Source organism: Jaculus jaculus, chromosome 1 (genome assembly GCF_020740685.1).
Source record: "Jaculus jaculus isolate mJacJac1 chromosome 1, mJacJac1.mat.Y.cur, whole genome shotgun sequence".
In the NCBI taxonomy this organism is placed as follows: domain Eukaryota; kingdom Metazoa; phylum Chordata; class Mammalia; order Rodentia; family Dipodidae; genus Jaculus; species Jaculus jaculus.
The window spans coordinates 60,018,466-60,031,592 of record NC_059102.1 but is presented as its reverse complement, the minus strand read 5'-3'; the positions used below and the strand labels follow the sequence as shown (position 1 = coordinate 60,031,592).

At 45.6% G+C, this 13,127-nt stretch overlaps 1 protein-coding gene across 10 annotated transcripts in view; it reads left to right on the top strand.

The window, feature by feature from the left end:
• Trpm3 (transient receptor potential cation channel subfamily M member 3) overlaps positions 1 to 13,127 on the top strand; it is a 980,795-nt gene that overhangs the window by 954,396 nt on the left and 13,272 nt on the right. For all 10 annotated transcript variants that reach the window (XM_045151751.1, XM_045151752.1, XM_004653125.2 and 7 more), the window contains 2 exons: positions 11,237 to 11,387; positions 11,919 to 12,118. In XM_045151751.1, coding sequence (XP_045007686.1) covers positions 11,237 to 11,387; positions 11,919 to 12,118 — 351 coding nt within the window. The remainder of the gene's footprint in view (positions 1 to 11,236; positions 11,388 to 11,918; positions 12,119 to 13,127) is intronic.

The window sequence follows — 13,127 nt, the reverse complement described above, 5'->3', positions numbered from 1 at the left end:
GTCTCTGGAATTCAAATTCCACCCCTCCAGCTAGGCTACTCACAATCTTGGAAAACTTCATCTGGGGCTGGAAGTTCTCCTTTGCTCGTGGTCCTGGCATCTCCACTGGATCTCCACTGCAACCCATGGTCCACCCTAACAGCTCCATCAGATCTCCATACAGGCATACAGCAAACCTGCTTCACACTGCCCATGCCATTTCTAAAACTCGATACTGTGTTGCAAATTCAGGTTCTGTTGTCCACCTGATGTTGGCTAGGAGGTGATGTCCACCCTCTGCTCATGCCATTGTTTTCCCCTGCCATCTTGGAGTTTCCTCTTGAGTCTGTAAATCAAAATAAACCTTTCCTTTGTCCCCTCTCTCTCCTACATTTTTTATACTCTATAATACCAGGTAGGGTGCCAAATTGTTAATCGGGGGTGGGGGAATAAAATAGAACAGAACATAACACTCCTTGAACATTCAGGCCCCTTCAAAAAACTGCATTCTTTCTGTTGTTCCAATGCAAATAAGTTGACCCAATCTCAATGGTTGTAATCTTTCATATAATTGAGGCTAAACAGGCCGAAGTTTCAGCCCAGAGATTTATTTCTGTGCCATATCCCTCTGCACACACCAGTCCATTTCTACACAATGCAACCCTTCACAAGTTCTCAGGGAATGGACATAACAGCAAGCCTGTCACACAAACTGCTTCTAGGCCAGTCCAAGTAAAGCTCTTTCTCACCCTCATAAGCCAAACCTCACAATCCATAGCTCTTACTGCATTCAGGTCTTGTAACGCTGACCAGAATAATCCATCAAACTGTGCTTACAATGCTGCAAGGCATCTTTTAGGCCAAGATTTCAAATCCTTCCACATTTCTCTTGAAAATCAACTCCAAAAGGCCAAAGTCACACAGTCAGGTGTTTAGCAGCAATCCCACTCCTCTGGTACCAACTTTACTACTGCAGTCAGGTTCACATTGCTGGTAGAAATCACCCAACCAAGAGCAGATTGTGGGGGGAGGGAGGTATATTTTGGCATACAGACTCAAGGAGAAGCTCCATGATGGCAGGGGAAAATGATGGCATGAGCAGAGGGTGGACATAACCTCCTGGCGATCAGGTGGACAACAACAACAGGATAATATGCCAAACACTGGCAAGGGGAAACTGGCTATAATACCCATAAGCTCACTCCCAACAGTACACTGCCTCCAGGAGGCATTAATTCCCAAATCTCTATCATCTGGGAACCTAGCATTCAGAATATCTAAGTTTATGGGAGACAACTGAATCAAACCACTGCATGGAGCAAAGATAAAATATGTGCTGTGCCTTGAAGTGGGGATGGGAGTATAAAGGGCCTTGGGCCACCTGTTGCACCCTGAGTGGGGGCAAGGGAAGTGGAGCCTGTCAGCTGTTTACTGATAGAACAGTGCTGTGGGCAAGCTACACAAAACTCAATGGCTAAAATCCATAGCATTTATTGAGCTTACAAACCTATAGATGGGACTTGATGGTTCTTCTGCTCTTGGCAGGCTCCTCATGTGCCAGCTGCCCATCAACTCATTCAAAACAACCTCAAGTCAGCCAACAGAAACACATTGGGGCACAGGCTACATGTGTTTGATCCTCTGGCTGGCTAGTTTAAACATGTCTGTTAGGGTGACCGCTAGAGTAAATGTGCAGAAACACCCTCAAGGGCCTTCCCAAAGTTCACATTGACAAATTTTCCATTGACCAAAGCAACAAACACCATGAAATCTAGAAAGGACAAGGAAATAGATTCAGCCAGTGAAAGAAAGTCTACAATCACTTTGGACAAGAGCTTGGCTATGGGGAGAGGAGGAAGGCTGTATCTCAGACACATTGCTGCCCTGCACAGCAGACTCCTCACCTGCTTCTGGTCCAGTAAGGTGGATACACAGCCTTCCTGATAGGAATTCCTAAAGCAAAACAATGAACTACTATAGCTGTAATTTTGAAACCTTGTTCAAAACCAGCAAAGTAGTGACACTTTCATCTGTAGATTTAGCTAGGTATGTAAAACAGCATCCCTCTCCTCCTCCCCACAAAACATTCTCTGATACACACAACACCTAGGATTGCAACAGCCTGCTTTCTAAGTCATTAAATTAGGAAGTGGAATTGATTTGGCTAACTAGTGTTTTCTGAGTAGCTCCAAACTTAAATTGTGCAAATAGCAGATGACAACAGGCCTGGATGTCCCTAGAGTTAGGGGTTATGCCACTGGGGCCCAGGTGGGAGTTCTTAAGAGTTCTTCTGCTCCTCTTGAAGTGGTGGAGTAATAGAATGTTAGGGACAGATGGAGCTTGGAGATCATCTAATTTAGAATTTCCCAACATTTAATCAGTTGCATTCACTGTTTTATAACCTCTGCTCTACTTTTTGAAATTGTTCAGTTGACTCATTTTTTTAAATTCAATTTACTTTAAAAATCATATCATGATCATAGGTTGAAAAATCAGTATGATTTGACGTAACTGGAGTAAAACCATAAAGTAAACAGAATGCAGACACCACATTGTTAGGAAGTCGTCAGCAGATGCTTGTCTCAACTTCATCACAAAGGGGTCAGTGAGGGAAGTGTCAAACAAATATTATCCTCAAACTGACAATGTCTTTCCGAGAGAGTCAGAAGGATCAAAAGAGTCTTGAAAAGGTCACTTTCTTATTATCTGATTCAATGTCATTTAATGCACTGTGCCTGTGTCTGAAAGTCATCTCGGGCTTCCTGCGCTGAGAAGATCCCACATGTGGGGGGTATCAATGGTCCAACTCCCTTTGCACAGATAGAGGACCCAAGGCATCCTGCCAGTAGCCAGTGGCTTCCTTTGTACTGTGTCATAACCAGTTGGCATCTAGCAGCTGGGTTAGGTGCCAGGAAAGAAGTAAATCACAAGAGAAGTAGAAAGCAGGGAGCTACTTGGTGGCGCTTCTGATTGTACAGAGCTCAAGCTTACCTGATTCTCAGTTACTCCTGGGATTCCTATCCTCCACTACCTGTGAACATTGACAGTCATCCATTGCAAAAAGTAGAAGGTGACAGAGACACAGAGATAGTTTCTGCCTAGACCTACTACAATCTAAGACCTTCAACTAAGGAAACTTCTAGAAAGAAGTAGTCATAGGGAAATGTCATCATCTCCAATTGTCTCATCCCTGAGAGTATTGTGTTAGGAAAAGGCCAAAGGACACTTACCTAAGTTGATTGAGCCCTTAGAGCAAGCCATCAGTGCTGTGCTAATGACATCCCAGATCCTTTATGCACATGGATGGAGAAATCCTCTTGGCCTGTTATCTTTTCAAAATGGATTTTTAGTTGAAGATCCCTTTTTAAAAAATAAAATAGAATGAAAGCAGTCACATATTCAGCTAAGGCCTTTATTTCATTGTCTGTGATTTGGAATGAGCTTTTGGGGCATTTCTTCAAGAAAGAGAGGAAGAGACTATCCTCTATCCAAAGAAAGAGAAAAAAAATCTCTTTCTTTGGGTTACTTTGAAGAATATTGCAGATCATCTTCAACAATGATCACTGAGGGAACAAGGCAATGTGCAAATTCAGTTAATGAACATTTCCCTTGCCTGCGTATTATAAAATAAGACAAAAATAAAGGACAAGTGTCTTGAACATGGGGGACATAAATCCCCCTGCATTATTGTTATATGAGCCTGATTTCTTTCTCTGTGCTTTGGACTTGAAAGTGTTCCATAGACCCGATACTGCATCTGAACAGCTCAGGCCACATTTCTCCTATCAATGAGAACATGAAAAACTCGAGTGTCCATCGAACTCTCTTATTATGTATAATAGAGATCTCTCACAACCTCATGTTAACTCTTCCTTCAGAGGCCCAGGAAAGAGACTTTGTGGCTCCATCAAGCCTGTGTGGGTAGCCTGACTGTTCTTTCTGTTATTCCTCTGAGACACTGCAGAGATCTTTAAAGTTTTCTGACCTTCAATTTATCTATAAGATGGAAGTGATACCTGGGTCAGCATTTTGTCAAAATCAAAAAGCCCAAGGCTTTACACTAGTGTTAGCATATTGGTAAGGCCACATGAGAGCAAAGTGCACACAGACCAGAGGGAAGAGGCACCCTTTCTGCTTCACTTGTAATTACATCTCCAGTACCCATGGGCCCAGCATGCAACAGATACTCAGTATGCTTTGGATGAATCAAATGATTCTGGCATCATCTTTTATTAGCTTTGTAATCTCAGGCAAGACATTTTACTTCTCTCTCTCTGCATGTGTTTCCTCAGCTGTAAAACAAGAACAACATAGTTCCTTTTTTTGTTTGTTTTGTTTCTATTCTTTTTTAAGACAGAATCTCACCACATAGCCCAGGCTGGCCTTGGGCTCATGATCCTCCTGCCTCAGGCTCCTGTGTGCTGAGATCACAGATGTGTACCTGAATAAGGACAATACATTTCTTTCAGAGCTGGGAGGAATGTTAAATGCATTGGTTGAGGCAAAGTGCTCAGCACAAACATTGACACGTGCTAACCTTCCCGCATATGTTTTTTCTAAATCTCCACTGTTTAAGGTCTCAGATAAAGGAAGAACTGAGATCCACGTTTTCTGAAGAAGCATCTATTTTTAAAGCAACCTTTAAAATAGGACCAGGGGGTTCAGAACTCATGATGTATGTGGAAGAAGTCCACAGCCCTCATCAGAAATGTCTGGGTCTAGAATAAGCAGCGTGTTGGATTCAAACAGTTTTGGTTTCTGGACACCTGTCAGGTGTGGAAAATCAGGTGTCAGTCGAGTCTTGTGGACTTGAAGAGAGACTCCAACCTTCACAGTTCCACTTTGAAAATGTCTAAGACTAGTTATGCTCTTGCATCCATTTCAATTGATTGGTGGTACTTTGAGGATGTTGGTTTTTTTCTAGAGGATGCTAATGTCTTATTTTGGCTAAGAGGGAAAGAACACAGGGATTAGTTATCAAGTCTGCCATGGGTGCTGGTTGGGGTGCTGTGGTGGGTATGCTATGAGAGTTACTCAACAACATTCAGGAAAGGGTTGTCTATTGCCTTGGACAAAGACCAAGCATGTTGCTTTCACCTGTCAGATTTTTGCATAGTGGCAGGTCATGGTAACTTGAGATGTGGAAGTAAATATAAAAGCAGATATTCAAACACTGACCCAGTGAAATGAACTAGATAGATCTCTCAGGGAAATATCTGGCCCTGATATCAGAGTATAAATCTACCTGCATTGGTCAACACATCTTTATCACAGACTTACCATGTGTTGCAGTCCGGTTCGCATTGCTGGTAGAAATCACCCAACCAAGAGTAGCTTCTGGGAAAAAGAGGTTTATTTGGCTTACAGGCTCGAGGGGAAGCTCCACGATGGCAGGGGAAAACGATGGCATGAGCAGAGGGTGGACATCACCCCCTGGCCAACAGAAGATGGACCACAGCAACAGGAGGGTGTGCCAAACACTGGCAAGGGGAAACTGGCTATAAAGCCCATAAGCCCGCCCCCAATGATACACTCCCTCCAGGAGGCATTAATTCCCAAATATCCATCAGCTGGGAACCTAGCATTCAGAACACCTAAGTTTATGGGGGACACCTGAATCAAACCACCACATTCCGCCCCTGGCCCCCATAAACTGATATCCATACATGATGTAAAATACAATGCTTTCAGTCTGACTTTAAAAGTCCCCATATTTTTTATCAATCTCAATGATGTTCATACATCCCCATAGTTTAAGATCTTTTAACTGAGCCATAATACCAAAATATAACCTCAAAAAACCCAGAATGGCACAGAATAAATATTCACACTGCAATAGATGGCATTGGGCATAGCAAAGAAACATTCAACCAATACAAGATTTAAAACAACCGGGGCAAACATCTGTAGCTTCAAGTCCAGCAACTCTAGCCAGTGACAAATCTTCAAGTCCGATAATTCTAACCAGCAACAAGTCTCTGGCATTCCAATTCCGCCCCTCCAGCTAGGCTACTCACAGTCCCGGGAAACTTCACCGGGGGCGGCAGCTCCTGGGCAGCCATCTCATGGTCCCGGCATCTCCACTGGGTCTCCACTGCAAGCCACGGTTCATCCTCATGGCCCCATGGGGTCTCTATGCAGGCAACCAGCAAACCCGCTTCACACTGCCCATGGCCATTTCCAAAACACAAGACCGTGTTGCAAACTCAATGACCCTCTTTCCAGCATTTCTTATACTCCACGATACCAGGTAGGGTGCCAATTTGTTAATCCAGGGGGGAATAAAGCAGACTTTGAAGAACAGGACACTTCTTGAGCACTCAGACACCTTCAAAAGAGTTGACATTCTTCTTGTTGCCCTAGCGCAGGTCAGCTAGCCCAGTCTCAAAGGTTGTTATCTCTCAGTTGCAGCTGAACGGGCAGTAGTTTACCCAAAGATTTTTCTTTCTGTGCCATATCCCTCTGCACACACCAGTTCATTTCTACGCTAAGCAACCCTGCACAACTTCTCAGGACATGGGCACAAGAGCAAGCTTCTCACACAAACTGCTAGCCCAGTCCAGGCACAGCTCTTTCTCACCCTCATAAACCAAACCTCACAGTCCATAGTTCTTACTGCCTTCAGGTCTTTCAGCTCAGACCAGAATAGTCCATCAAGCTGTACTTACAGCACTGCAAGGCATCTCTTAGGCCAAGGTTTCAAATCCTCCCACATTCCTCTTGAAAATCAGCTCCAAAAGGCCGAAGCCACACAGTCAGGTGTCTAGCAGCAATCCCACTCCTCGGTACCACTTTACTGTTGCAGTCCGGTTCACATTGCTGGTAGAAATCACCCAACCAAGAGTAGCTTCTGGGAAAAAGAGGTTTATTTGGCTTACAGGCTCGAGGGGAAGCTCCACGATGGCAGGGAAAAACGATGGCATGAGCAAAGGGTGGACATCACCCCCTGGCCAACAGAAGATGGACCACAGCAACAGGAGGGTGTGCCAAACACTGGCAAGGGGAAACTGGCTATAAAGCCCATAAGCCCGCCCCCAATGATACACTCCCTCCAGGAGGCATTAATTCCCAAATATCCATCAGCTGGGAACCTAGCATTCAGAACACCTAAGTTTATGGGGGACACCTGAATCAAACCACCACACCATGTGCCAGGCAGTGGTCAAGTTCTTCTGTTTGGTGAACACGAGACAAAAGTCCAATTCCAGAGCTTATGCCCTAGTAAGAACACTGTTGGCTTTGATTAAAGGGCAGCACTTCCTCAGCCCCACCTTCAGTTCTGGAAATCAAACCCATGTTCCACTTATTCTAGGCAAGCACTGAGCTGCATTCTCAATCCTCTTAGTTATTATAAAGGTTTATGAAAAAAAAGTTCCAGCCACCAGAATGCAGCTCTACAATGTCTGAGGCTTTAAAAGGAGCTTTTCCATCATCTGCAGATTATTAGCAGCTTACCAGTGTGTTCCAAAACCTAGCTATCCATTTCTACCTATGAATGCATCATCAGTAGAATTGGCACTGCCAACTCCCTCCCCTGCCATGGGTCAGTGTGACCCACCTAAATAAGCAGTATGGAACCTGGATTGCCAGGTGCTGAGTTTGGCTAGCACTGTGTAAGTGCAGCCTCACCCATGTCTGCAACCCCCGCCTCCAAGACTCCACTAGAGAACTCTAGGGGATCCTACATCCAGGTGCTTGACTAGAGTTCTCCAACCACATGGACCCTCCTGGTTTTGTACTAGATCAAGTCTGTATTGTCAGTTTCTGAGCACAGAGCCCCAGTTGGACAGAAGCTGAGTTTAACTGGTGTTAACTTGGTAAGTTACTTCATGCTCCTGGAAAGAAAGGGGACAGCTGAAACTCAGACACCGGTTCAAAGTTGGCATCAGGTGTCTCTTTTGTGCCTCTTCCAACCATTCTAAGACTCTCAAGGCTCTAAGTACATCCTCTGCAGAGTAGGTAGAATACCAAAAATAGGAATATTTTGTATTACTGACATGTGTACAGAAATTGGGAATGATTTCATTAGTCAGTATTAAAAAAAAATAAAAGGCTCTTGCTTTAGAGTCCAGGCTGTCTGAAACTCACAAGCTGTCTCCTGCCTTGGCCTCCCTAGTGCTGTGATGGTATGCATGCACCACCATGTTGGTCTATAGTCAGGACTCTTAGTTGCATTTGATAGAGACCCAATTCAGACTGTCTTAGGAAGAACAGAATTGTATGGTTCATGGAACTGGAGAGTGCTGGTTTCTAGCATCCCTGGATCAGGAATCAATTTTTCTTCTCTGAGATGGAATCACTGGTGCCCAGTTCCCCTTGCTTTGTACTATAAAAGGAACACTTCTCTTTTAGACAAGTTCCAGAAAAAGTCTCAAGGCTGATGTTCATTGGCTATGAGTGTCCATTCCTGCTGCAATCAGCAGTAATATGCACCGACTAATCATCAGCTAGATGTGGAATTAGAGTTAATTTCACCTAAGCTTGGTTGGGCTGACAGTGGGATGAAGTGATTCCATAGGAGAAACCAGAATATTCTTACCTAAGGAGGGACAATGGGCCTTGGGCAGCTAGAATCTACAACTATGTACCACGACAACTCTGCACTGACTATCACTGATAAAGAGGGAATGGCAACATGTGATAAACATCCAACTCCCCAAAGGAGAAAAGGAAGAGGAAGCCCAGTGATAACCACCAACCCGCACAGTCCTAGACATCCATGGGAGTCCTATCTCGGGTACACAGCCCTGGGCATTCCCTGGAAACCATTCAGATAACTTGTCTCTCCCAAAGCCTGCTGCTTGCCAGGGCTGAAAGGCACTCGGTTCATTGCCATCAGAGCTAGACATCTGTGAGTCTGAGTCATTGACTTACTAATACAGACAAATGCTCAAAATGAGGGTGTCGTTAGGAGCCCTCGTGGAGCAATGTTTTGCACTAACTGCTGCCCGTAATGTTCAAGGCTTCTTTGTGGAGATTACCAAATGTAGGCAGCCTCTTAATGATTCACTTTTATTATCATTATCATTGTCACAAGGATCATCTAATTCACTTAGGCTACACTGGCTGTAGAATCTAGATGATGTTCCTCAGGTTGTCCTGACACCTAGAGTGTGTTGACTGATAGAAGCTAGTGCCACGGCAGCATTCAAGCATGACTGCCCACACAAGTTCTTGAACGCACTCAGCAGATACTGACTGTGTATGGCCATGTACGGATGTGCTGCGCATGGGTACTAAGCTGGGAGGTGGGAAGCCCTGAACAGCAGTTTCCCATGGGAATCTCATATGCAATACAGACAAGCAAATTGTCAGTGGCAGCAGTGTGAGAACCCCCAAGGGCAAACAGATGGTTCATTGGGAATCTAAGGAAGTACTTGTCCCATCTTGGCTGGAAGGCTAGAGGGTGAGGAGCTGCTGGGAGTGAAGAGGTCCACTCAGGTCAAGTATGCGAGTGAGGCCAAAGTGTTGAGGACCTTGTGGACATGAGAGAAATAGTGTGGTTTAAAATCAGGAAGTAAGAGGGAAGGAGGCATTTCTAGGAACTGTAAGAAACTCGCTCCAGGTTGTTCTAAGAGGGAGAAGCAAGACACGGCGAGAGACGGTCCTGGGCCATCACAGTCTCAATTTTATTTGTTATGAGGTTTTCTTCCAAGACCCTCATACAGGGTATGTTAGTGAACAGTGCCACAACTGCCAATAACAAGATTCTGGCTTCCGGCAAACATCCCTTTCTCACATCTAATCATCTGGTGGGCAGAGCCAAAGAGCTTTGATCATCTTGTCCTAGCCAGAAAAATAAGGTCTTGGTGGCCTGATGCCAATATAAACCCCCTGTGGCTAAGAAGACTTGTTTTAGTTAAAAAATCAGGTAACTTTTCCAGCCTAACTCCAGTTCAGTGGCTCAGTCTTTGCAGGAAATGAGAATTGCCTGGGAAGGTATAGAAGAAAGGGTCTGCCAAAGTCCCCTGGGGCTTCTGCTTACACTCATCGGGGTCAGAACTGGGCTCTGATCAGCGTGTTTCAAGTGTCCAGGGAAGCCCTGGGCAGCCAGGGTTGAGGAGAACTGCAAAGTGTCACTGGGCAGCAGGAACTCTGGATCATTTACATCCTCCAGCTCCAAAGGGTCCTGGCTCCCCTGCAGATTTCCCTGGCAGCTCCTCAATATCAGCCTCTAGCAAATGCTAAGGCATCTGGAGGTGCACCTGCCCTCTGTCCAAACCCCAGCTCACACGTAGATTCAAGAGGACCCCCTGTTCTAAGGCCAATATAAGGGAGTTGGAGAGAGGGCCGCCTCACCTGCCCCTGAGAGCTGAGGGTATCGACTGGCTCCATGACCCACACATGCAGTGCTCTGAAGAATTACTGAGGACTTTCTCCTGCCACCCCCAACCACCACCACATTTACCTAGACTCTCGAAGCGGGCCTCATTAGTGCATACTCACGCTCACTCAGTCCTACACATCACCTACCTTCTTGTCCCCATTCCCATACTTCCTCCACCCCCATATTTTCCCATTTGTTTTCTATGGTTAGGTTTTGTTCCTTGTACCCTGAAAAGCACATTTTTGGAATGAAAGTGTGCCTGACAAAGGCAGGTACCTATGGGTTCCATGGTCCCTGTGCATTGCCCCTACTGCCCTCCATTCCAGTGAAATCCTATCTATCAGGGGCACCGAGTGACACAGTCTCTAAACACTTCCCAAGATTCTGCCCTGTGCTGTTCCTTCCATGCTGAGACAGCAAATCGTTAGCACAGAGCCTGTGGATTGTTTCTTGCAACAATTAACAGCTGCCCCAGTGTTAATTCCCAATCAATAGCCTGTCATGCACGGCTCCAAAGCTGTCAGCCCGTGATCTCCACAGCACATTTTGAAAGTAACTTGCTGGGAGGTAGGACACTGGCCCTTGGGATCTCCCCGAAAGCCCTCACTAGGCATCCTAGAAAAATAAGTGTCCCTCACTTGTGCAAGGAGCCAATGGACAGAGTGAACAAGTGGGCAGCTCCAGCCACCTCTTGCAATCTAAGAACAGTTTGGGGATGCTGACAGAACTCTCTCCCCTCTGGAGTACTGGCCCTTTGCAATATTCGTGAAGCTTTCATTTTCCCACTTTGGCTTGTTTTGGAACTTTTTGTCTGTTTGACATGGCTGTAGATTTTTCCCTTCCATTTAAACCCTCATTCAAATCATTCTTTTTTTTTTTTAACTCAAGAAGCCATAACTTCTCATTTCTTGCCTGTGTTACTTCCTCCAGCTCCCTGTGGACAGAATGAGACTCGGGAGGATGGCAAGACCATCCAGCTGCCACCGTGTAAGACAGGAGCATGGATTGTGCCAGCCATCATGGCCTGCTACCTCCTGGTGGCCAACATCCTTCTGGTCAACCTCCTCATTGCAGTCTTTAAGTGAGTGGCCCTTCTTCGGGTACAACGGTGGGCCGATGGTGGGTGGAGGAGGCAGGGTGGATGCTTCAGAAAACGATGCAAAAAAAAAAAAAAAAAATCAAGGGACCTGGAGAGATGGCTTAGCAGTTCGGGCATTTGTCTGCAAAGCCCAAGGATCCCTGTTCAACTCTCCACTCACGTTAGCCAGATGCACAAGGCAGGGCACATGTCTGGAGTTCGTTTACAGTGGCTGGAGGCCCTGGTGCTCCCATTCTCTCCCTCCCTCTCTCAAAGAAAGAAAGAAAGAAGAAAGAGAGAGAAAGAGAGAGAGAGAGAGAGATAGGGAGGGAGGGAGGGAGGGAAAGAAAGGAAGGAAGGAAGGAAGGAAGGAAGGAAGGAAGGAAGGAAGGAAGGAAGGAAGGAAGGAAGGAAGAAAGAAAGAGGGAAAGGGAGAAAAAAACAAAGAAGGCTGGGTGTGGTGGCACATGCCTTAAAATAAAAAGTCAATGCATTTTTTTTTTTCCTCACATGATTCTCTCCGGTCTGTTTCAGCAATACATTTTTTGAGGTCAAGTCAATATCCAACCAAGTGTGGAAGTTTCAGAGATACCAGCTCATTATGACGTTCCACGAGAGGCCGGTCCTGCCCCCACCTCTCATCATCTTCAGCCACATGACCATGATATTCCAGCACGTGTGCTGCCGGTGGAGGAAGCACGAGAGTGACCCAGATGAAAGGGATTATGGCCTGAGTGAGCTGAAAGCCACAGCCTTGCATCCACACTCAGATGTTCCTACTGCTTCCACTAGGCAGTCATGAGAGACCCAGTGCCCCTCTTGTTCCTCCTCCTGCCTCCTGCAGAGGCCACACGGCTCTGCAGGCTTAGCATGGTGGGGGTGGGGGAGGCAGAAAAGACATGTGCAAGAAGAAAGGCAGTAGAAACTGAAGGCAGCACTTTTAGCCTCAAATCCTTCTTAATGATTAAAACTGGTCTTCCACAGGGCACTTTTAACACCCTACTAGTTCCTCTTCCCAGGGTGTCTCATCACAAAACAAATCAACCATATGAACATGTGTCCAGTGCTACAGTAGACATTGTTTTTAAGCAGTGTGGCATGAATTTGATTTTTTTCCGTTCTCACTTCTGGGCCTATCATCTTTTGTTCAGGTCTTAACTATTTCCTGAGTCCTTAGAGTTATACCTATGTGAACCTCACGGAGAAATGAGCCTTGCTTTTCCATTAGTCAGAGGACAAAACAGCACACGCTCCACCACCCACCTCCTAGCCCAGTGCTTCTGAAAGGACATTCCATTGGCATTAGACCAGAACAGTTCCTCTTTGTGGAAGATCGATCGTGTGACTTGTGACAGGACACTTAGCATTCCCACCTCATCCCTGCAGGTTCCTAAATGCCCCAAGCACCAACATTCCTGGAGGAGTCACTGGGGATCTAGCTGCAGTGCCTTATCCCAGTGCAAACAGGAGCCTCTGGGATCTTGGCTTGGGAATTTACTTCCTCCATGGGACACCAGTACTCCTGAAGCTTAAAACCAAAGCCTAATCTTAGTTAATCTCACTGTTTCTCTAAAGTCTGAAGTTCTTAGAGATCTCCCTGACAGCAAAGCCCAATTTCTGTCTAGGCATTAAAATCAGAGTGTTGGAAAGAGTTGGTGATTACAATGTCACTATTTCCTTCTGAAACACAAGTTGAGGCAAATAGAAACCTGGGGTGCCCTAAGCTTTTTAAAATTATTGATG